This window comes from Alexandromys fortis, unplaced genomic scaffold (assembly GCF_014885135.2).
Source record: "Alexandromys fortis isolate MF-2015 unplaced genomic scaffold, M_Fortis_MF-2015_v1.1 scaffold_12, whole genome shotgun sequence".
NCBI lineage: Eukaryota > Metazoa > Chordata > Mammalia > Rodentia > Cricetidae > Alexandromys > Alexandromys fortis.
The window spans coordinates 4,716,492-4,742,136 of NW_026067937.1; the positions used below are offsets into that span (position 1 = coordinate 4,716,492).

Genomic DNA, 25,645 nt, shown 5'->3' on the forward strand with positions numbered 1-25,645 from the left:
TTCTGAGATTTGGCAAATTCCTTCCCCCAAGGAAACCACTTTTCAAAGGTACCCTCGATGAGTGCTTACTAGATTAACATAAAACTGGAAAGGTCACGTGTGTCCACACCTTCGAATTCACTTGTAAATAACCACTACTTTCTCTGCTTCCCTACCCGCGAGCCAGGCTCCTGGCGTCACAGGTGCAGAAGGGCTTACAACCAAAGACTGCAGAGAAACAAAGGACGTAGGCGCCAGAGGGAAAACAAAATCAGTCTGGGAAGGAAGAGCAGATCTAAAACTAGATACTACTGAAGTCACCGAGATAGTGTGTTAACTTCATTACGTCTTCCGCTACGCCTGTCCGATTTGCTTAAACCTCGGTGTTAGTCTTTATCTTGAGGGATAGATCTCTTTGCTAAGCACGTGATAGGTGTTAAGCCAATATGGATTTTTAAAAAGAGGTAAACATTAAATCCAAGCTTCACGGTTACTTTTAACTTTCAATTTTTGGCTCTCTCGCCAAACGACTTCTTATGATCCCTGAATTTCATTACTCACAAGGAGAAAGAGCTTTAATAGGCACACCCTCTAAGTCATTAAATTACTCACACCACACAGCTTGGAAGTCAGATAAGGCAATGTTTGGGTAAAGTCCTGCAGAGATTACAAAATCTTGAGCAGAAAACCCCAACACAGAGTGCATAGTGAGTTCAAATGTATTGTAATTAAAGTCATCCAGATGGTAGTCGGATTAATCAATGATGCGGCAGTATTTATCTTGGGATACAAGATTCTGAACTCCAGAGTGAGAAAATCCCCAAGGTGGGGGTGGAGACAGTTAATAAGCACCCCTGGGAAAGGCCCATTCAGCGAGGGCTGGAAAATTCGTTTGAATTTGAATCAATTTGAATAGAAATCTCCCCCAGGAAGCAGGAATAGGGAACCAGATCCTCTAAGCCCAGCAAACTTTGGGCAGGAAGCGAGTACTGCAAAGCAGCAGCCAGTCGTCTGCGGTTTGGGGCGCAGAGAAAGCAATCACGGGAATCGAGTGTTTGTGCTCCTTCAAAGAACCCCGGAGGGTAGAGTAACGAACTCCAGGCGTAGCGCTGGCAAGCCTTTCCCGCTCCGCACCCACGCGGGTGCTCGAGGGCGTAGGCCTCGTCTCCACCGCCAGGGCATCCACGGAGCAGCCCTCGTCCGGCCGGCCCCCGAGTCCGCTGCCCAGAGCGCGGGGCGCCGAGGGGGCGGGGCGATGAGCGGGCGGAGGGCGCGGGAGGTGCATCCTGGGAAATCCAACAACATGGGGCGCCTGGGCTGCGGGCGCTCTGGCCCCCGCGAGTCCCGGCCGCAGGCGCCGCCGTTCGCCTGACGTCCGAGCCGAGGCCCCGCCAGCCGCAACCCGGTTCCTCCGGCCAGCCTCCCCGCCCCTCTCGGCCGGCCGCGCCATGTGAGGGGCCGCTCCCGCCGCCGCCGCCTCTTCCTCCCCGCGCCTCCCGCCCGCCCCCGCCGCCTCAGACCCCGCCATGGACGCGCACTACGCGCCGGCGGGCTTCGCCGAGCCTCCCGCGCCCCCCGTCAGCGCCGCCACGCAGCAGTCCGCCGCCGCCCCCGCCTGGGCCTACGAAGCCCGGGTCCCGACCGCCGCCTCCAGCCCCGGCTGCAGCGGCAGCAGCCCCCGCCTCAAGGCCAGGTAGAGAGGGTGGGCTCGGGGTCTCACTGGGCCAGGAAAGGCCGCGGAGGCGCCGGGGCCTGTACCACCCCTCTCGGGGCCCGGGCCGGGTGGGGACCTTAGGGGAGCCTTTCATTGCTCTCTGGAGAGCCGGTGGACGACTCCTGGCGGGTGGTCCGGGCTGGGTGGGGGCACAAGGGGCAGGATTCGCGCCTGGGGCGGGTCGGAGCGGGAGGCTGAAGGGAAGGTGGGGTGGGAGAGGAGGGGCTCAGTCACCCCTCGGTGCTGGATTCCCACTTGGTGAAGTTTAGGTGAACTCTGTTTCTGGGGAACCGGACTGACTCGGGGGGGGGGGAGGCCTAGCGGGGCATCGCAGAGCTCCGGGCAGTGACATTCCATTGTATTGGAACCTGGGTGGCCGATGATGTGTTGGGGGCCTTGACGTTGTAAAGGTGGGGGCGATGGCGGAGACGAGGCGCGGGACCGTGTTGCTGACATTGGGGGACCTGGAGTGGCTGGTCTGCAAGGGAACCCCGAGGGCGGGACGCGAACGCTGAGCAGGGGCTGGGTGACATATGTTTGCAGTGGTGGCTCTGTTCCACGCGTTCGAAGTTGCTCTTGGGTTTCCTCTCCTTTTAACAACGGCAGGAAGTCACGAATCCCCCTCTCTTCTGTCTTGTGCGGGAGGGTGACTGACTGTTGGGAAGCATTGAGGGCTGGTGGTCAGAGAAGGCTCTAAAGGTCCAAGACCCAAAAATACGTTTCTCCATCTCGGCTTCATTTTATAGCGCGGGCGTTCAAGCATCTTTGCTCCAGCATGGCCCAAGTACCCCAAAATGTGGGCTCCTGTTTGATACTTAAGTTCGCGGGAAATGTGTAGTACCACACTTTGAAATGGTCCCGTTCGAATGATAAGTGGAAGGCGTGGTCTGGTGTGGAGGTTTTGGGTGCCTGGTATTTTTAAAGCCGCCTCCCTTGAACAATACTGAATCTGGTAGGTGCAGCTTCTAATCCAAGAACAGGGGAATCCTGCCTTGCTAATTAACGACTTCATCCTCAGCTACCAACAGGGAGCTTCGAAGCCTCTATGCGCTCGCCAGGTCTCTAAATCATTTTGACGACACGAGTGAACTTTTTGTTTCACTCTTCACAGTATTCTAATTGTCTTTTTATTTTTATGAAAATACTGCTTTCGTGATTTAGAATAGATGTGTAAAGAGTAGCTGGTCTTTGTCTTAGATTGTACCTTGGAATTATTCTGAAAGAATGAAAAAAATCATGCTTCAACAAAAGGATAATAAACCTCAGAAAATCTTAGCCCTTTTGTTTAAAAAAGCCAGGATTTTTAACAAAGTGTTTTTCCAGTTTTGAGCTAAATGGTGATATGCTGAGGTCTTTTAGAAATAACTCATAGTTTTGTGTTCTATGTAACTAAGGATTGAAGGATTTTAGTACGGATATTTGAACCTTGATTATTTTTGGTGCTAGGTTTTTTTTTTATCATTTTGCATAGAACATTTTCATTGTCTATAACAATTTACAAATTAACTTTCTCTTCAGTGAACAGCAATGATGTGCAATGTGCGGCATTTCTTAGCTCAAGTAAAAAACAGTTCTATTAGGCAAATAACACAGAAATGCTGCCTACTTATTGTCTTGTTATTTCTTTGAGCAGAATACCTCCTAGGCCAGAAACAAAAACTGGCTGGTCATATTTTCCAAATGTTATCAGAGTAACCCAGAACGACTCCCCAAGCCTGTTTGAAAGCAACTTTAAAATACTTTTGTTATTATTTTTTAGATGTTAGTAGTACTTAAATGCAAACCCCTTCCTATTGCTTTAAACATTTTTGGAGGGTTGTGGTCAGTTAAATTATAGCCTACATAAAGCAGGCTTTCCCCCTCCCCCACAAAACCTGCTTTGTTAACACGTTGTGTTAGGATCAGGCCATCTGTACAGGGCTGCTCACACTTCAAATTACTTTTCTTCAAATCAGGCAAATGTCCTCTTTGATTTCAGTTACACCAGAAGTACTGTATCTGTAATGTGCTTTCAGAGTCCTTAAAATATCAGGAAGCTTAATCATATTTTTATAACGTTTTAAAAAGTGTTTGATAATTCATGTATCAGTTGAATGTTTTTGTTTCCTTTTGTGCAGTTTCATTAGTGCTCACAAATGAACACTAGCTGTGATGATGTGACATGGATATTTATCCAGAAAGAATTAGCTTGTCTGCCACCTTATTTCCTGTACTTATTCAGAAACTGACAGATGGTAATGGCATTCACTTGTTACTGACATGGGATTTAACATCCTACTTTATGTCTTTGCTTCCTCCTAAAAATGCGTTTTCGTGACTCAGTATGAAGGTGCCTGGGAAATCATGAGTTTGAAACAATATTTTCTTTGATACAGCAGCTCCATTGGATTTTTTTTAAATTTTGGGGTTTTTTTGCTCTGTGTGTGTGTGTGTGTGTGTGTGTGTGTGTGTTTTGGCTACTGTTCTTGACTTTTTGAGACAAAGCTGTCCTGGAACTCACTGTGTCGACCAGGCTGGTCTCAAACTCACAAAGATCTGCCTGCTTCTGCCTCCTGAGTACTAGGATTAAAGGTATGCACCACCACTGCTGGAACTCCAGGTTTTTTGTTTTTGTTTAAAAAAATTTATGGAGAGGATTTTGAACCCTAAATGTTTCTAAAGTAACATTTGATAACTACTTGTGTATTTTGGCAATAGGTCTTATACATTTCTGGTTGTTTGCGCTCCTCAGTTTCAGAAACCAAATGAACATATCCTTTGTCTATCGTCACGACCTTTTGGAGGTTGTTTGCTTTTGTGTTTTCAATGGTCAATATGGATGCTTTAAGGGAGAATAAGTTGAAGGGGGTAAGAAAAAGTCTAATCTGCCTTTAAATTAGGGAGCTTTATAAACCATGTAAGTGAAAGATAGAAGCTTGTATCAGCCCAGAATGGAGATGAGGAGCGAAGATGTATTTAACAGCAGCAAGGCTAGACAGACGTGGAAACCTGTAATCCTAGTAGAAAGGAGGTTTGCTCTGAGTTCAAGGCCAGCCTGGTTTACTATGTCTCAGCCCCACAAAAGGCAATAAGGTTTGGTGACAACACACAGAACTCCTGGGTTTCTGGACTGAGCAACTAGATGGCTAGAGGTGTGGACAAAGATGAGTCTGTAAGGAGAAATAGAGGTGAGATGGGTGTGAAACATGAGCTCATCATTAAATGACCTTTACATATTCAAGTAAAAGGTCAGAGAGATAGTGGAATACGTGACTAGGTTCTCACAGGAGGTTTGAACTGAAAACAAATAAGGTCACCTCCTTTGAGATGGCATTTAAAAACACATCAGTCCTGGGCTTTGAGTAAACAAGAGGGATTAGTTAGAAGAGGAATTAAAAACTAGTCAAGAACAAGGAAAGGCTCTGCGCCAGAGATGATGAAGGAGAACCAGGAAAGTGCAGTGCAATTGAAAGAATGTTCAGCCTATAGCAAAAGGACAGTGAAATAGGATATTGGTGTTTGTTTGCTAGATCAAATCATGAAAACTAATTTAGCTGTCCTGTGAGTGAGTGGTGCCATTAGACTCACCATGCAGCATCACAGTATAACGGCTAAAAAGACAGTCAAAACTCAGTGCCCAAGATTAAATCTCAGCCTCATTACCTAGAAGCTTTGGGATTGCAGATGCGTCTGTGCCTTAGTTTCCTCATCCATAAAAGGAAAGTGGAAAGAATACATACTCTAGGCTGGACAGATGGCTCAGCAGCGAAGGGCATTTGCTACTCTTGCAGAGGACCCAGGTTTGACTCAGTTCTCACCACCACCCACATGGCTGCTCACAGATCTGTAATTCCAGTTCCAGGAGATTTTGATGCTCTTCTCTGGGGGCACCGTTCATCCATGTGATGCAGGTAAAACACTCATACACATAAAACTGTATTTTAGAAAAACCTGTTGCAAAGGATTTTTGTGTAAAACAAATAATTAATTATGTGTGGTTTAGATCAGTGGCTAGTACAAATTATTTGCTCATGAAATAAATGGCATCAATAGCACTAATACTGTTTCCATGAGTTAATAGTTTTTAACTCTAATAGCAGAAAGTTTGGTTGAAATAACCTTTTGTTAATTTGGGATTGTCTTTTCTTATAAATTGTGCTCTTGTAAGAGCTTTTGAAAACTTGAAGGACCCTCTAGCTTTAAGAGTTTAGTCTGAGCAGTCAAGAGACAGAGGCAGGTAGATCTCTCGAGTTCAAGGCCAGCCTGGTCTACAGAACACAGAACAACCAGGGCTACACAGGGAAACCTTAAGACTCACTCAGAGGCTGGCCATGTAGTTCAGTGAGTAGCTCGCTTGCCTAGCATGCTGTAGGCCTTGGGTTTAATCCCCAGTACCACATAAAAACTTGAAATGGTGACTTTGTGTGGGGTAAGGTGGGAGTTGCAGTGAACAGTATAGGTGTATCTCAGTCCCCTTTCACCCTGTAGCAGGGACCAAGGTGAAGGGTTTGGATGTTTGTAGTTATTTCAGTATAAGATATGGGCCACTGCTTGCCTTCATAGTTCCTTGCTGTGTTCTCTGGAGTGAGTCCTAAAGTATGTCTGCCATAGCGTACATGTTTGGTATCTGAGTACCTGATAGATGTGAAGTAATGTCGCCTTTATTGTCAAATATTTTCTTTAGTGAAAGCTCAAGAAATCTTGAGCTAAATAAATAGCATGCATTTATTCATTCATTAAATTGTACCAAGTATCTGAGTTCAAAATATTAGACCAAGTCCTACAGGGTACTGCAGAAATAGGAAAGACACTATCCTGCCTCTTTAAAAAGCTTGTGATTTACAAGGGTGACAGGGTAATTAATATACTTGTTACTTCTCCGCTTCACTTCTAAATCCTGGTGTGAGCCGGGCCTTAGAGGTCCATCCTTCTCTCTCCGCTCACTCAAGTTCAACTTGATATGAATGAGGTGACATTCAAAATTATATCTTTATTTCTGTACCTGGTGCCTGACACATCTTCATGTGGATATCAAATAGGTGTTTCGAACATAGTAATTCTAAAGATGATTATCTTTTCTATCTTAGTAAATGCTGTTACTGCTTACTATAATCTCCACAGAAGCTGTTATAGTTTTTTCCTGTTGCTTTCTTTGCTTCTACTTTAGGCCCTCTAAATTTTGTTCTAATTATTTGTTGTGTGTGTGTGAGTGTTTTGCCTGCATGTATGTCTAAGAACCAGGTGCATGCACTGCTCTTACAGATCGGAAAAGGTCTAGGATCGCTTAGAACTGGAGTTACAGATGGTTGTGAGTTATCATATGGGTACTGGGAATTAAACCCAGGTCTTCTACAATAGCAGCCACTGCTTCTAACCTCTGAGCCATCTCTTCAGCCCCATTCCACATTTTGTTAGTCTGTCAGTGTGTGAAGTTTCTGGTTAAGTGTGTCATTGTAGGAGGGAGACTATACAAAGGTATGTTTCATTGTGGGGGCTCACCAGCATTATACTACCATGGAGTGGGCACTATATTTTAGGAGCTTTAGAATTTATTCTCTGTAAAGATTAGGACATTTTAGAGAAAGATGATGGTGTGAATGAGTTGGCTTTTGTTTTTAACAGTTTATTTTTATTTATGTGTATATATCTCTGCAAATGTATACCACTTGTGAGTGCTGGACCATGAACTCTAGTCCTCTGGAAGAGCAGCAAGTGCTCTTAAGTTTGACCTGTCTTTCCAGCCCCGACCCCCACTCCCACCAAATTTAAACAAATCCTGCTGGGTCTCTCTCTCTCTCTCTCTCTCTCTCTCTCTCTCTCTCTCTCTCTCTCTCTCTCTTTCTCTCTCTCTCTCCCTCCCTCCCTTTCTGTCTTTCTTTCCAACACTTCCATTTACTTTGAAGTATTTGTTCTTAGATGGCAAGACCAGAGAAGTGTGAATTCAGTAGTTTTAGAGTCAATAAGGAAATTTCAGAGATAAAAGATTTTAGTAAGTGAAGTGTTTATTCTCAGCCTTTAACTGAAAACTATAGTATTTACTAAGTGACAGATGTCAGTGCACTGGCCTAATAATTTTAGTATGTGTGTTTGCTTGCATACCTGGTACCCTCAGAGACCTGAAAAGGGTGTTGGATCCCCTGGAGTTGGAGTTACAGATGATTGTGAACTGCCATGTGGGTACTGGGAATTGAACATGGATCCTCTGGAAGAACAGCCAGTGTTCTCAACCACCGAGTCATTTCTCTAACTCCCATGAGTTGATTTAATAGGATTAAATTGGCAGTTAATTGCAGAATTGTTTAGAATTAGTAGGAAACTGGTTTTGAGAAGAGAGGCAGTGTACCACATCAGTCAAGAGGGAGGTGATAGAGATATATAATGATGCATAATGGGTTAGTGAGCCAACTCCATCTGTAAATGTGCTCTCTTGTAAGCTTGGTGACCAGAGTTCAATCTCCAAAATTCTCCAAAGTTGGTTGGCAGGAGAGAACAGACTCCATGGTATGTTTGCCTCTTCTACAATAAAAATCAGAAGAAAAAAGTCAATGAATAAAGAGACAAAAAGATAAAATCACCTGGGATAGCTGGCAGCATACATATTAAAGGATAAAGAAGGGTACATTTTTAAGCTGGGTAACTAGAAAAAATGGAGCAGTGAACAAAGAAATTTTATTACACTTAATGTTTTTATTAATTTGAGAATTTCATGCTGTATTTTGATCATACTCATGCACCTTCTCTTGTTGGGGTTTCTGTCCTGCCCAGTTCCCACAATCCTTAAGTCCCAAAGGAATCACACAGAGGTCTACATTAGTTATTAAACTGATTGGCCCATTAGCTCAGGCTTCTTATTAACTCATAACTTATATTAGCCCATTATTCTTGCCTATGCTACCCACGTGGCTCAGTACCTTATTCAGTGAGGCAGTCACATCTTACTTCTGTGGCTGGGTCACAACTGTGGACCCAAGCTTTCTTCTTCCCAGAATTCCCCTGTTCTCATCATCCCGCCTCTACTTCCTGCCTGGTTGTCCCACCTATACTTCCTGCCTGGCTCTGGCCAATCAGCGTTTATTTAAAATATTGACAGGATACAGACCATTGTCCCACAGCATTCTCCAGCCCTATTTTTTAAGATAGGGTCTTACTATATAGACTAGTTAGCCTTGAATTCTCTATATAAACCAACTGACCTTGGTTACATACTGAAAGAGATCCAATTATACTCACAGATTTCCAGTTGCTGAAATTGCAGGGGCCCCTTTTATTTTTCCAAAGGTATATGTATTTTTAATGTGTGTGGGTGTTTTGCCTGCATGTACTGTATGTATGTACTGCTTGTGGAGGCCGAAGAGAGCATACCCCAGAACTGGAGTTACTGGAAACTGAACCGGGGTCATCTGGAAGAGCAGCCTGTGTTTAATACTGAACCATCTTTCCAGCCTCACCACCATTGATTTTTGCTTTGTTTTTTTTTTTTTTTGTTTTGTTTTGTTTTGTTTTTCCCTCGAGGTAGGGTTTCTCTGTATAACAACTCTGGCTGTCCTGGAACTCTGTTCCAGACTGGCCTCCAGCCCTTAGAGATCTGCCTACCTCTTCCTTACAAGTGCTGAGATTAAAGTGTGCACCACCACTGCCCATCCACCATTGTTGTTGTTTTTTTTTTTTTTAAGTGACAGAAATTGCTCACAGGTTTGTCAGTATTTAACGTAAGTTTTGTGTGTGTTATAAAAATGTTTGTATTCATGTCGTTGTGCACTTACATGTGTGCATGCTTACCTGTGCGAACATGGAGGCTAGGGTAAACTGGTGACTTCCTGCACTCTCACTCTCTACCATAGTCACTGAACCTGGAGCTCATAGTTCAACTCTCTGACTGGCCAATGAATCTTAGGGTCTGCTTCCTACAATGCTGACGTAACAGATGCATACCATCATGCTTGACTTTTTATTTTTTTAATTTATTTCTTTATTAATTAATTAAAGATTTCTGTCTCTTCCCCACCGCCTCCTCCCCTTTCCCTCCTCCTCCCCCAATCAAGTCCCCCTCCCTCTTCAGCCCAAAGAGCAATCAGGGTTCCCTGCCCTGTGGGAAGTCCAAGGACCACCCACCTCCATCCAGGTCTAGTAAGGTGAGCATCCAAACTGCCTAGGCTTCCACAAAGCCAGTACGTGCAGTAGGATCAAAAACCCATTGCCATTGTTCTTGAGGTCTCAGTAGTCCTCATTGTCCGCTATGTTCAGCGAGACCGGTTTTATCCCAGGCTTTTTCAGACCCAGGCCAGCTGGCCTTGGTGAGTTCCCGATAGAACATCCCCATTGTCTCAGTGTGTGGGTGCACCCCTCGCGGTCCTGAGCTCCTTGCTCGTTCTCTCTCCTTCTGCTCCTGATTTGGACCTTGAGATTTCAGTCCGGTGCTCCAATGTGGGTCTCTGTCTCCTTTCATCGCCTGATGAAGGTTAATATTCAGGAGGATGCCTATATGATTTTCTTTGGGTTCTCCTTCTTATTTAGCTTCTCTAAGATCACGAGTTATAGGCTCAATGCCCTTTATTTATGGCTAGAAACCAAATATGAGTAAGTACATCCCATGTTCCACTTTTTGGGTCTGGCTTACCTCACTCAGGATAGTGTTTTCTATTTCCATCCATTTGCCTGCAAACTTCAAGAAGTCCTTGTTTTTTACTGCTGAGTAGTACTCTAATATGTATATATTCCATACTTTCTTCATCCATTCTTCAATTGAAGGGCATCTAGGTTGTTTCCAGGTTCTGGCTATTAAAAACAATGCTGCTATGAACATAGTATGCTGGGAATCCAAATTCAGCTTCTCATGTTTGAATGCCAAGTACTTTACCAACTGAGCCATCTCCCTAGCCCACCACCTGTTTTGAACTATGTATGCATTTTGTAAACATATGCTGATTGACTTTTATCTGTAAATGCTATACAACTCTTGTATGCATTAAAGATTTGGTGGCAATTAATGTACACACAACAAAAAGTCTTTGTTCCTAGGTAGTCATAGTTATGATTCTAGCATGCTCAGGAGGAGCTTAAGTTCCAGAGCTATGTGGGGAAACCTTGTCTTAGGGAACAAAATGAAAGTTTTGTGGGGTTTTTGTTTGTGTGTTTAATTTGAGATGGAGAGTATTTAGCTCAGGCTGGATTCACTCTGGCTACATTAGCTGAGAATAACCTTGAACCTCTTGACCCTCCTTCCACTTCCCAAGTGTTGGGATCACTCACAAGTGTGCTACCACGTATCTGGCAAAAGAACTTGTTGAGCTTAATTTAATCCCCTAGCTGCTAGGAAGTCAGAGGGGCAGTTAAGTGAGAACATTTTCTTTGAGGAAATAGCTAAGGAAGCAGCATGTGCAATGGCTTAAGGCAAGGAGTTTGACAGTTACCTTTCCTGGTACAATCTTAGTAGTGTTCCTGCAGAGTCACCTGAAGGACTTGTTGAAAATACCGGCTGCTGGCCCAGACTTTCTGAGTCAGTACATGTGGGATACAGCCCTATAATTCCTAAATTCCTAGGTCATTCTATTTAAGGACCACACTGAGAACACTAATGTGGATCTTATCTCTCTTGGCAGCTTGGTTAAGTTAGAGCTATCTCTTCACAGAGCTTTCTTGACCACCAAATCTAGTTTTAATTATATGTAGGTATCTTCCTGTGGCTATGTGATTGCAGATGCTATAAGAGGTGTCAAAAACCATAGTAGCTAGAGCACAAAAAGTTGTAATCCTCCTAATTTGAGTGCTTGGAACCAACAGGTCCTCTGGGAGAGCAGCAAGAGCAGCAAAATCTGAATCATCTCTCCAGCCACCCCTCCCCCCATTTAAATAGAACCCTTATTTACTTTGAAGTGTATGCTTAGCTGACAAAGAGTGAGTTTGGGGGTTTATATAGACAAAGGATGCTCAGAGATAAGGTCTTAGGAGGTGACATAGTTTCAGCTTTAGCTAAGTGCTGATAACAGGTATTAGGTTCCAGGTGTTGTGCACTACTCTAATAATTTTTGTGTGTATAATCTCAGCTCCTCTCACTGTGCAATAGATATTATTGTTAACCCATTTTACAATGAAACTGAAGCATAGAGAAGTTAGCTCTCTTAAGACCATAATGTTAAGTGACAGAAGCAGTATTTGAACTTTGGGTGTGGGAGAATATGTTAATCACAAGGTGTTTTAGTTCTCCGGGGAAATTCCTTTTGTGAGGTGGAAGATATAGCATAAAGCAGAACTGTTAAATTAAGTAAAAGGTAAAAACGAATGGTAGGGATGGAAGACTTTAAAGAAGGGGCTTTGGAGCGTAGCATCTGTGCTGAGAGACAGGCTGTGCTCCTGTTTGTTTAAAAGAACTGGGATTACTTTTCCTAGAGCATACTTTTGGTAAAAGTTTTTAGACTAAGACCATCGGTTTCTACCAAATTGAACAACTTGCCATAATATGTGGAAAATACAGAAATACTAAAGTATGTCATTTTAAGTACCTTTCAGTATACAGTTTTCTATTAATTTTTTTCTCAGTTTACTATAGAACCTTCACAGATTCTGCCTTATCTTCTTATTTTTAACTGGATACACAGGTTTTTCACTATGTGTATTAATTACTTGTTGCTGTGATAAGATACTTTAAAAGGCATTTTAAGGAAGCATTTGTTTTGGGTTATTGTTTTGGGTTATGGTCAAGACTATCAGGGAAGATCTGGTGGCAGAAGCACATGGAGGCTTAGATCCATTGCACCCACAGTCGGGAATGTATTCATTCTTAGACCCTACCCCACAGAAAGGTACTACTCATATACAGGGTGGATGTTCCCTGTGGTGATAACTTTGTGTTTTATCAAATAATTAAAGCTTGCCTGAAGATCAGAGTGCAGAGATAAGCCACTAGAGGTCAGGGAGTGTGGCACATACCTTTAATCCCAGGACTCAGAAATAGACAGATGGATCTCTGTTAGTTCTAGGCCACCCTGAGCTATAGGAAATTGAGCCACTCTAAAAGAGAAACAGCCAAGTGATGATGGTTCATGCCTTTTATCCCAACACTGGAGAGGTGGAGACAGGAAGGGATATGGCTGGGTGGAGAGAGGAATATAAGGCTGAAGGAGACCAAACCAGATACAGTCTGCAGATCTAGTCTGAGGATGCAGTCTGAAGCAGGCAATTGGAGGATGCAGTCTGAGGTTTGGTCGAGAGACATTCAGTCTGAGGATTTGTAGAGACAGGTTCACCTCTTTAGTCTGAGCACTGGTAGAGGCAAGAACTCTCTAGTGACTGCTCTGCTTCTCTGATCCTTCATCTTTCACCCCTGATAGCTGACTCAAACTTTTTATTATTAAAACCAATTAGAATTCATGCTACATCTTCCTATCTTGATTGTTCTAGATAATCCCTCACAGACATACTCAGAAATTTGTGTTAAATTTGATTTGATTCAAAAATCTCATCAAATTGACAATGAAGTGGACCATTAGAATTCTGCCCCTTGACAACTTTTGAACATCACTTTTAAGTTATGACTTTCCACTCTATACACCTATAGGCTCATCACCGTCTCATTGAAAAATGAATTCAGTCCAACTTCAAAAGTGCCATGGTATTTAACAGTTCCAACATTGTTTAAAAATCCAAAGTCCAGATCTTATCTGAGATTCAAGGCACTCTTAACTGTGAGTGCCTATAAACTAAAAAAGGTACACTCTACTGACATTCCAATAAGGAAGAACAGGGCACAGTAAGAATTGTGGGATCAAAGCAAGACCAAAATCCAGCCAGGAAAAAAGTGGATCCTGCGACTAAACTATAAATTTTGAAGGCATGTGCTAGCTTTCAATTACTGTGACAGAATACCTAATATGACAGCATATTAATTTATAAGAAAAATTTATTCTGGCTCATGATTTTAGTTCATGATAGCTAAACTTTTACCTTGGGCCTGGGATGCCACAAAACTTCATGGCAGGAAATGTGGTAGATTCAAAGCCACTCCTTGATAGAAAGTAAAACTTGAGGGGGGAGTCAAGTTCCATTATGCCCTTCCAAGGGGACATCCCCATGGACATAATTTCTTGAAGGCTCCTCTCCCTTGAAAATACCAGGGGCTGAGGGAAGGCTTTGCAATTAAAAGGCACTGTTGCTCTTGCATAGGACCCAGGTTTGGTTCCCAACACCCACATTGTGCTCACAACCATCCTAAAATTCTAGTCCCAGGCCCTCTTCTGACCTCCCCAGGCACGCAGATATGTAGATAGACACCTGCAAGTAAAACACTCATATACATTGTGGTGGTTTGAATGAAAATGGCCTCCATAGGCGCATAGGAGGTGTGACTTTGTTGGAGCAGTTATGGCTCCAACAGGAAGTTGCAGGAAGTGTGTCACTGTTGGGGCAGTCTTTGATGTTTCCTATGCTCAAGATACTGGCCGGTTGCCCATATATCAATGTGTAGCCAGCTGTGGTGAAATATTTGTATACTGTGTAAAGATTTATTGTTGTGATTGGTTTAGTAAAGAGCTCAACAGCCAATAGCTAGGCAGGAGGTATGAGCAGTACTTCTGGGCAGAAAGAAGTAAGAGTAGATAATCAAGGTGCACAGAAGATGCCTGGAGACGCGGAGAGGAAACAGGAGGTGCAAGATGGAAGAGAGGTAATGCCGTGTGTTAGAACCTAGATTAATATAAATGGGTTAATTTAAGTTATAAGAGCTAGTTAGGAACAAACCTAAACTATAGGCCAAGCTTTCATAATTACTAAGAAGTCTCTGTGTCATTTGGGAACTGACTGGTGGGACAGAAAAGGACTTGTTACAGCTACCACCATGACTGCCTGCAGATCACCATGCTCCCACCTTGGTGATAATGGACTGAACCTGAAATGGTAAGCTGCCACCTCAGTTAACTGTTGTGGTGTCTCCTCACAGCAATAGAAACCATAACCGTATACATAAAATATAAAGTCTGATATTTATTTGTTTGTTTGTTTTAATAGCCCTGGCTGTCCTGGAACTTGCTTTGTAGACCAGGCTGGCCTTGAACTCACAGAGATCCACCTGCCTCTGCCTCCCGAGCACTAGGATTAAAGGTGTGCACCCACTGCCCAGCTCTATAATTCTTTTTTTTTTTTTAAGATCAAATAGTGAGGTGGGAGTCTCACTTCTAGCCCTGGATGGCCTTGAACTCACAAGAGATCATCCTGCCTCTGCTTCCCAAGTGCTGGGGTTCAAGTACTCAACACCATGCCCAGCTTAATATTTTTACACTTTTTATATGCATGTGTATGGATAGATATGTGTGTCACAGTACTTATGTGATCAGAGAATAACTTGCAAGAAATGTTTCTTACTTGCTGAGCCATCTCTCTGGTCCTGATTATCTTTTCTTTTGTAGCTACAGTACCTTGTAATTACATATATTTGTTGATTAAAGAAAAAATGTGTGCTTCTCTAATATTTTTATTATATTTTGTAGACTAAACAGTTGTATGTTGTATGTTGTCTAGTCTAATATTTTATGGCAGAAATCTTGTGTGTACCTTATACTAGTATGTTTTACATGTGTATATTGAATAAATACATAAGTTCTTGAGTTAAAATTTTCCCTTAGAATTTTGAGTATAACTAAATGAGTATATAAGAAATATTTTATAGCTGCACTTCAGTCTAGGAGTTTTGTATATATATATATATATTTAAAGCATTTTTCCCTTTTAAGGTTTATTTATTTGTGTGTGTGTGTGTACACATTTGTACCCTCAAAAGACAGAAGGAGGGGTGTCCCCTGGAACTGGAGTTATAAGCCACCTTTGTCAGGGTCTCTGAAAGAACAGTATACCACCTTCTTCCTCCTCTTCCTCTTCCTCCTCTTCTTCCTCCTCTCCCCCCCCCCCAACTGGTGTGAAGGTTTTGCAGTTGAGGTTGCAGACAGTTGTGGGTGCTTGGAGTTGTGCTCTCTTAACCACTGAACTCTCTCCAGCCCCAGCAGTATACACTTTGGACCACTGACTCATCTCTTCAATTTTCCCCTCCCCCTGTGCTTTATTTTCAAATGGAGAGAGAGAGAGAGAGAGAGAGAGAGAGAGAGAGAGAGAGAGAGAGAGAGAGAGAGAGAGAACACGAACTTCCTTGTGTATGTGCACCACATGTCACCTGATGTAATTTGATAGGCATTGAACCCAGGTCCACTACAACTGCTGAGCCATCTCCTTCCTTTCTGCGCGTACATCTGTCTGTCTTTTGTGGTAGTTCTTTCCTTCTACCATATAAGTCTCAGAGATCAAACTGGCAGTAGGTGCCTTTACTCACTGAGCCTTCTTGCTGGCCTTATAAGAGGTTGGGTTGTTGTTGTTGTTTTCCTCAAGACAGGGGTTCTCTGTAGCTTTGGAGCCTGTCCTGATACTCACTGTGTAGACCAGGCTGGTCTTGAACTCACAGAGATCTGCCTGCCTCTGCTCCCGAGTGCTGGGATTAAAGGTGTGCACACCACCGCTTGGTACCTCATAAGAGTTTTTAAACAAAGAAATTTAAGATCAAAACTAAATAGAAGCTGGGCAGTGGTGGCACACGCCTTTAATCCCAGCATTCGGGAGGCAGAGGCAGGTGGATCCTTGTGAGCTCGAGGCCATCATGTCTATAGAGCGAGGTCCAGGATGGCCAGATGTTGTAATATGAGCAGCGGGGCTGCATCCCCATCACCCCGGCCGCCTGCTAGCTTATGCCTCGAAATAGTTACATGGACACTGTTTCTTTTAAACACTGCTTGGCCCGTTAACTCTAGCCCTTACAGGCTAATTCTCATATCCCGATCGACCCATCTCTAATAATCTGTGTAGCCCACGAGGTGGCTTACCAGGGAAGATTCTAGCCTACGTCCATCCTGTGTTGGAGCTTCATTGCGTGTGCCTCAGAGAGCAGAGCTATCGCATCTGCCCAGGAGAGGGGAACATGGCGTCTCTGAGCTCACTTCCTCTTCCTCCCAGCATTCTGTTCTGTTTACTCCACCCACCTATGTTCTAACCTATCAGGGCAAGCAGTTTCTTTATTTAATTAACCAATGACCTTCCTCCATCAGCCAGAGCTGTTACAAGAGAAACCCTGACTTGCCCCCCCCCCAAAACAAACAAAAAACCTGTGAATGGTGGCTTGTTTTCTTTAAATAGAATAAACATGGTCCCTCTAATGTTTCCATACTGTCTCTCTGTGTAGACCAGATAGATGTTTTAGAATTTATAGGCGGCATTGGCACACACTTTTAATCCAAGCCCTGAGAAGGCAGAGGCAGGCCCTGTAAATTCGAAACCAGCCGTGGCTACAAGTTCCAGGAGAGGCTCCAAAGCCTACAGAAATCAACCTGTCTCTGCCTCCTGAGTATGGGGATTAAAGCTGTGTGCCACCAATGCTTTGCACTTTAATGATACCTTAAGTAGAAATAAGAAAAGGTGAAACTTTAGTTTGAACTCAGAAAACATCTCTGAGTGTGGAAATTATTATGGTTGAACATAGTTGTATCTTGCAAGTAAGTTTATCTCACAACCGCTACTCAGTTTGCTTGTCATGTACCATGCTTGATCATTTTCATGTACTTAACATGTCTTCAGTAAGCACCTAAGTTGGTAATGATCCAACTTCCATGTTTTGCTATTTTGAGTCTTCTTTCCCTGTAAGTTCCTTTGGCCAATAGCTCTCAGTTGTACTCTGACTGAGTGTAGCTGTTTGTCCTCAGAATTCCCTGTTTCAGTTTGCTCAGAAAGGACCTAGATTTTTGCTTTGAGGCCTTCATATATACGGTTTCATCTCTTAGGATACTTCTTTATCAATAAGACTTGGGAGTCAAAGGCTGGGGTGAAAACCTGCTAGCTCAGAGAGGTTGAGTAGCAACTAGCTGACCTTCTCTCTTTGTCAGCATCTTAGCATCCTTGTGCTCCACCAAAACAAAAGAACCCACGCCACACTAAGTCCCTCCCTACTTCTTCCTGTGCATCTCTCTACTGACTTACAGATAATCTTTGAAACTATGAATACTTTCTGTCAACCAAGTACTAACTCGGCTTCCTGACCCGAGCTTAATTTTATTTATTTAATGCAAACTCAAACTCGGGGTTTACAGTGTGATCAAATATCCCACAACATTTACTCTCACAACATCTGGCAAGGCCAGGATATATTTTATAGTTGAGGAAATGAAAGCTTGTGTGGTTAGCCTCAAGTCATAGAATTTGTCTAGGCTGCTCCCTGAGACACAGATAGTGACTGCACAGAGTGGACCAAGTAGTTGATCCTGTAGTTGATGGAACCAGATGCCGAGATCCACAGTCAAGCACCAGACTGAGCTCCAGGAATCCCGTTGAAGAGAGGGAGGATGAAATACATGAACAAAGGTGTAACACCTGATTCTGTGTTACCCTCTTGGTACAGTTCGCGTGCCACTGTACCATACGCGAGCCGGGCAAAGGCCTGGAGTTTGAAAGAACACACAAGAGACCTGGGTCATTCAAAAAGGAGATCAATGCCGTTTATTCAAACTTAGGGGAAACCTTAAATACCAAGCTGCTGCACAGTGGAATACTCCCCAGGCAGGTGGGAAACTACCATGCCCAAAGTGGAGTCAACAGTACCCTAAAGCTAATAACTAGGCAAGGCAGAGGGAGCATAGGAACAAACAATGTTTTAGCTGGCTGACCAGAAACTGTCCTCAAGATGAACCCCAGGAGCAGGGGTAGACCCCTGGGCCCTACACAAAGGAGGTCAGGATCATGATGGAGAAATCTAGAGACAGCTGAGCCATGCTTGTGGAAACTCATGAACTCTAGACTGGCAGCTGTGGCGTCTCCATGGGACCAAACTAGGTCCTCCGTATGTGAGAGACAGTGGTGAAGCTTGGACTATCTAAGGGGCCCCTAGCAGTGGGTCCAGGATATAGCCCTAGTGCATGAGCTCGTTTATTGGAGCCCATCCCTATGTTGAAATGCCATGCTCAGCCTTAATGCAGGGGGGAGGTATATGTTTTAATAAAGCTTGCCTGAAGATCAGAGTACAGAGCTAAGCCACTAAAGACCAGGCAGTGGTCGCACACACCTTTAATCCCAGGACTCGGGAGTCAGAGGCAGACAGATCTCTCTGAGTTTAAGGCCACCCTGGGCTACATGAGATTGGATCTGTCTGAAAGAGAAACAGCTCACACTTGGGATCACATGCCTTTAATCCCAGCACTAAAGAGGTGGAGACAGGAGTGATGTGGCTGAGTGGAGAGAGGAAAATAAGGTGGAAGGAGACAGGAGCTCAGTGCATGCAGTCTGAGGTTCACCCCTGCAGTTAGAGAACAAAGTTTGAGGAGCAGTCAGAGGACAGGATCACCCCTTTGGTCTGAGCACTGGTAGAGGTAAAAGTGGCTGGCTGCACTACTTCTGATTCTTCAGCTTTCACCCCCTAACTCCGGGTTTTATTAGAATAACTAGAATTTGTGCTACAGGGAGGAACTTGATCCTGCCCCAACTTAATGTGCCAGACTTCGTTGACTCCCCATGGAAGCCCTTACCCACTGATTGGGAGGAGTAAATGGGAGGTGAGCTGGGCAGGGGGTGAGGGGAAAGCACAAGGAGGGTTGGGAGGGAGAACTGTGGTTGGAATATAAAAAGACCTGCAGTCTAGTTGCAGAACCTGTACATTAAAAATCAAAAACACCCAATAAAACACTTGTTGCAAAGATTCTTAAATATTTTTCATATTTGTAATAAATAATCATTCTTAAGCTTTGTTTTTAAGTCTCAGACCATGATTAGCTAAGACAAAGTTGTGTAGAATGTTTGACTTGTAAGTGCTGCACATTTTAGGGTACAAACACAAGCTTAATTCAGTAGGTTTAGTGTTTACTTTTGTTCATATTTGAAAGATTTATTTGTGCATGTGTGTTGTGTGTATGTGTTGTATGGTGTGGTATGTGCTTGTATAAGTGAAGTACTCATAGAGTTGAGAAGAGGAAGTCAGCATCAGATCCTCTGGTTGTGAGCTTGGGGTGCTGGATCCAAATTTAGATCCTATGTAAGAACAATACTCCCTCTCAACAGCTGAGCCATCTCCATCCCAAGACTTTTTTAATTGAGAAAATATTTTATGTGTTTTGCTTGTATATGTATGTCTACCTTGTGTGTGCCTGGTGTCCATAGAAGCCAGAGGAAGGTGTCAGAAACCCTGGGTACCTGGAATTACAAACTGTGAGCACCTATGTGTATGCTGGGAACAGAACCCTGGTCCTCTGCAAGAACAGCAAGTGTTAACCACTTAGCTGTCTCTCCAGTCCCAAATTTTATACTGAAAAGTATTATAGAGAGAATGTTTATCTTAATTGAAAACATTAGAACTATAAGGAGCTTTGGGCCTTAGAGCAGAGAACTAGTGCTCTAGAAGGCCATGGGCTCTGCTCAGAGTTGCAGCGGCAGCTGTGGAATCCCCGGGTTTTTATCTTCCTCAGCCATGGAAAGACGATATTGCCAAAGCTTAAGAGAAATGAACTTTAAAGAAAATGTTGTTCTTTGTATTCTAGTTTCCAGTGGCTAAATTCTTTAACACAAAGAGAACAAAGTGACATAATTTCTTAGAACAAAATCATTCATTGATTGCTTAAGAAACTTAACACTTGTATATGAGTTCTAGCTTGTTATCTAGGATTAAACACATTTCACAGGACTTTTGATTAATTGATTTTTAAACTTGGAATGTGCTTTATTCCTTAAGCATTATAAACATAGGGTTAGGCTACCAAGGGACGGCTTAGCAGATAAAAATGCTTGCTGTACAATCCTGAATTCAATTCCAGAGCCCGTTTAAAGGCATAGGGAAGTTGTAGAGAACAAACTTCACAGATGTTGTCCATTGACCTCCACTTAAGTACTGTGGCATGTGCATCCCCATCACAATAGTCATTCATTAATGGAACTTAGTGTTCTCGGTTTGCCTAATTGGATTAAAACTTTAGGGAAAGATTATACTTAAAACAGGGTAGAGTGGCAATTAAATAATGGTTTTGGTTTTGAGGAGAAAAATTTATTTTTAAGTTTAAATGACAGCAGCTAAAGAAAGATGGTAGTTTCTCATTCAAGGTTTTGCCCCTCCCATTCATTATTGTGTGGTCTAGGTGGACTTAATCAACACAGACTTAATTGTAAATGCTTGCTTGATAGCTCAGGCTTGTTTCGAGCTAACCTTTTATTTAAATTCACCCATATTTCTTATCTATCCTCATGGCTTATTACCTCATTTTCTATATGTCCTGCTTCCTCTTCATCTGGCTGGTGCCTCCTGACCCGGCCCTTCTTCCTTCCAGAATTCTCTCTGCCTGGAAAATCCTAGCTGTCAGTCAATCAACTGCTAAACCAATTTGAGTGACAAATTTTTACAGTGTACAAGAGGACCATTCCACAGCAGTGTGGAATGGAGATGGAGGACTGGGACACATCTCTTTGTACATTGTCTTTTCTAGGACTCAGCTCAAGGTAAAGTTTACAGAGGAGGTGGGGGTAATAAAGGTCTTAGGAAAGGCTATATGGAACCTTAAATACACGTACATCTTTTCATAAGCGGATCCAAACTCAGTAATTAGAAACAGTATCTGTGTTCTGAAGAATTTTTTTCACTCTATAGTTAAGAAAAAAACAAATTGGCCATTGTTTAAAACTACTAGGAGTGGTACTTTTTCTGTGGTGTCTCCTCAGCCATTGGCTGTCAGAAACTCGCTGACATGGACTATGAATGAAAGCTTCTTACGTTCTGTGAGAAGTGAGCACATGGCCACAGGAGTGACAGCTGATGCTCTGGGTGAAGAGTGGAATGTTTTGAACATTGCATAATCTTCACACATTTGCTGATGTTAGAGTGTTTGAATTTTGGATTATATATTTTCAGTTTCTAAAAGACTATGCAGATATTTCAGAATCAAAGAAACTCTTAAGTATTTTTCTTAATTTTACAATCTAGAATCACCTGGGGAAGGTCTCCAAGAGGGATTGTACAGATCAGTTTGGCACCTGTGTGTGTGAAGGCGGGAGGGTCTTTGCTAGGTTAATTGATGTTGGAAGACCCAGCCTGTAAGTAGGCATCACCACACCCTGGGTCTGGGTCCTGTAGAGGACATAGTTAGCTGAACAGTGAATATATATATACTTCGCTCTTGACTGTGGATGGGACTAACTGCTCCAAGTTCGTGCTACTGTGACTTTTCTGAAATGATGGACTTGTGAACTAAAATAGACCCTTTCTTTTCTAAATTGCAGGGTATTTTGTCACAGCAATAAAAGAAATTAAGAGTATCTTTCCACTTTTTCTTTCGTGCTAGGAGTTTGAATGGATGTTAAATACACTATCATCTACACCCTCAGTTCCTGTTGTTAGGGACTGATGAGCTATCCAAGTTGTACTTTTGAAATTTCCAGAAGAAAACTAAAGGGAGAAAAAATACTTTGAGACACTGGGTTAGATTTTTATTTTAGCAGACGGTGGTGGTCCACACAGGAGGAAGAGACAGGTGGACCTCTGTGAGTTCAAGGCCAGACAGGTCTCAGAAAAAAAAAATTTCAGCCAAATGTCAAAATGTGTTTAAATTAAATTAACACTCATATTTTGTTTTTGTTTTTTAGTTTTTCGAGACAGGGTTTCTCTGTAGCTTTGGAACCGCCTCGAACTCACAGAGATCCGCCTGCCTCTGCCTCCTGAGTGCTGGGATTAAAGGCGTGCACCACCACCGCCCGGCTAACACTCATATTTTGAAGATATTTTTAGAAAAATGAAAGCTGTGGGTTGGGAGAAAATATTTGTATCTGACCAAGGAATTGATTTTTATTGTTTTGTTTTTTGAGGCAGGGTTTTACTCTAACCCTGGCTGTCCTGGAACTCACTCTGTAGGCCAGGCTGGCCTTGAACACAGAGATCCAGATACCTGCCTCTGTGTTCCACCACCACTCGGCAGTAGTTTATCCTAGAACACGTAAGCAATTCATAAAATTAATAAGAAAACAACCCAAGTAAAATTGGGCAAAAAATTTTGAGTAAAACTTGGCTAGAGATTACTTCATGAAAGATGAGGGAAATGTTCAGCATTGTTATTAAATGTAATGAGATACCACTGGAAATGAACTAGAATTGCTAAAGAAGTATGTATGTAGTATTGAGGCCCAAACTCAGGGCTCTGTGCTTGCTAGGCAAGAGCTTCTCTCTGAAGTCTTAATCAGCAAATTGGTAATTCCATAGTGTTCTCCCTTAGTTTTGCTTTCTCAAGTATATGCTTATACAAAGGAGTGTTATCTAACCATAATAATAATCTGACCAATAAAGGTATGTCATTTGAATAAAAGAGATGGAGGTGAAGTTACATGTTAAATATAAGAAGCTGGTCTAGATGATTTGTGCCCTTAATCCCAGCACTTAGGGACAGAGACAAGGGGATCTCTGTGAGTTCAAGACCAGCCAGAGTCTTGAACAGTGAGACCCTAAAAGGGCTACTGGAGAAGAGAAAACCAGGACCAACAAAAGAGGGTAAGGTGGGTATGGATATAATTGAGCATGGTGGTATACACCTTTAATCTCAGCACTTGGAAGAAGAGGCATGTCATCAGATTTTTGGGGGGGCTGACAGCTCACAGAAAATGACATGGAGATTTATTATTAAAGTTCGGCCTATAGCTTATGCTTGTTCCTAAATAGTCTTTATAACTTAAATAACCCATTTATATTAATCTGTTATCTGTCACATGTCATTACGTCTCTTCCATCTTGCACCTCTTGTTTACTCTCTCTGTCTCCTGGCATCTCCACCTTTCTCCTTCCCAGATTCTCTCTGTCCCCGGAAGTCCTGCCTAATATCTTCTTGCCTAGCTATTGGCCATTTAGCTCTTTATTAAACCAGTCAGAAGATGCCTTGGCAAATACACGTCTTTGTAGTGTAAACAAATATTCTGCAACACAGGCAGGTGATTTCTGTGACTTTGAGGGTAGCCTGGTGTACATAGATAATTCCAGGCCAGTTAATACTATAGCAAGACGCTGTCTCAAAGGGTGGAAGGAAAAAAGAAAGGTACATTATACAGTAGAAAATCATCACAAAGCCCATTGTTTTGTAGACTTACATATTCTAATAATTTTTAAATGCAGTTTATTTCTGAATATTTTGCACTTAGAATTTTCCTCCTAAGGTTGACTGTGAATAAGTAAAATATAAAACTGCAAAACAAGCCAAATAAAACTAGGGAAAAGATTTGTGTTTTGGTTTTGTTAAGACAGGATCTCACTTTAATCCTTGCTGGCCTAGAACTTACAAAGATCCTTCTTCTCCCTCCCATACCTGGCCTGGGCAAAAGACTTGGGTAAAACTTTGTTTCTTGTATTCTCTGGATAGTTATTCTCTGCCAGATGAGGATCTCCTGCTCTGTAGGCCAGCCCTTTGCTCTGGTGACGGTTCCTTTCGTGTATTGGAAGGAATCTTTTAGTTTTATGGAATCCCATTTATTTAATTCTTATTTTCTGAACTACTGGAGACCATTCAGAAAGTCATTATCTGTGCCTGTAACCAGGTTATATAAAAAGTCAAAAAATTAAATACTACACACTAGAGGCTGAAGAGATAGCTCATAGGTTAAGAGCACTTCCTGGTTTTGCAGAGGACAGGGTGGTTCTTAGCACTGACATGATGGCTCACAACGGTCTGTAACTCTAGTTCTAGGGGGTTCCACATACTCTTCTGGCTTCCTAGTGCTCCTTATGTGTACATCATACACATACATTCATGCAGGCATAGACAGGTACACATAAAAGTAACAAATTTAAAACTACACACTAAAGTAGTAACCCAACCAGTAAACAGACCAGTGAGTTAAACATTTCTGTTTAATATTCTTAGCCGTCAGAAAGAGTATTTCAAAACCACACTGAGATTGCATTTTACCCTAAGTTATCATCAAGAAAATAAAAGATGTAGAGGTTGGGAGAAGAGGGAAAACCTTTATATACTATCTGTGTGAATATGAATTAGTCCACATGCTGTGGAAATCATTATTTTTTTTAAAAGATTTATTTATTTATTATGTATACTACATTCTGCCTCCATGTATGTCCACATGCCAGAAGAGGGCACCAGATCTCATTACAGATGGTTGTGAGCCACCATGTGGTTGCTGGGAATTGAACTCAGGACCTCTGGAAGAGCAGGCAGTGCTCTTAACCACTGAGCCATCTCTCCAGCCCCTGGAAATCATTATTGAGAGCCCTCAAAGAACTAAAACTTAGATTACATATCGTCCTGCTATACTATGCCTGGGTAGTATACTTTAAGGCATCAGAGTTAGCATTGGGCAGAGATACCTGCAGTGATGGGTATCTTGTTTAGACTATCAGTATTCACGGTAGCCAGGTTGTGATACTGGCTTAAGTGTCCATCAGTGCATGACTAGATAAGGAAAATGTGGTATAAGTAAATGCTATATATGTACAAAAATGTCATTGTGAAAACATTGTTTTATATAGTATTTTCACCTACTTAAATTCAATATATTCATAAAAGTATAAGACACAATATAGAACTTTCTTCCTTTCTTTTTCTTTTCTTTATTTTTATTGAGACAGGGTTTGTGTAGTGCTTGCTGTCCTGGAACTCACAGAGATCCGCTTGCCTCTGCCTCCCAAGTTCTGGGATTAAAAGCATGTGCCACTGCCTCCTTTGGGACTGTTTTCAAAGAGGAAGGTAAATTAGGATGGAGACAGGGATGGAAGATGTGAATCTGGTGAAATACAAAATGCAAAGCATTATTCTGTTTAACCAATATGCTAACTTAAAAAGTTGTTTTGGTATTGTCCATATAATGATTAATTATTAGACTCATATTAATTTATAGAATTTAGTGAACCTGGTTCTTAAAATCGGTATAGTCCAGTATATAAACTATAATAAACTTACGCGTGCATTCTCATCCCTACCTATAAAGTTT

The 25,645-nt window shown here is 42.5% G+C and overlaps 1 protein-coding gene across 6 annotated transcripts in view; it reads left to right on the top strand.

The window, feature by feature from the left end:
* Window positions 1-1,391: 1,391 nt before the first annotated feature.
* The window catches only part of Qser1 (glutamine and serine rich 1), a 61,410-nt gene continuing 37,156 nt past the window's right edge, over window positions 1,392-25,645 (top strand). For 3 of the 6 annotated variants that reach the window (XR_007592645.1, XR_007592647.1, XR_007592646.1), the window contains exon 1: window positions 1,392-1,672. Coding sequence is in view for 2 of the 6 variants with exons in the window: in XM_050146975.1 (XP_050002932.1) it covers window positions 1,506-1,672 (167 nt within the window). In the remaining 4 variants the exon portion in view is untranslated. Of the gene's footprint in view, window positions 1,673-14,359; window positions 14,561-22,757; window positions 23,207-25,645 lie in introns of those variants that run through there. The other 3 variants (XM_050146975.1, XM_050146976.1, XM_050146977.1) reach the window with 3 other exon arrangements.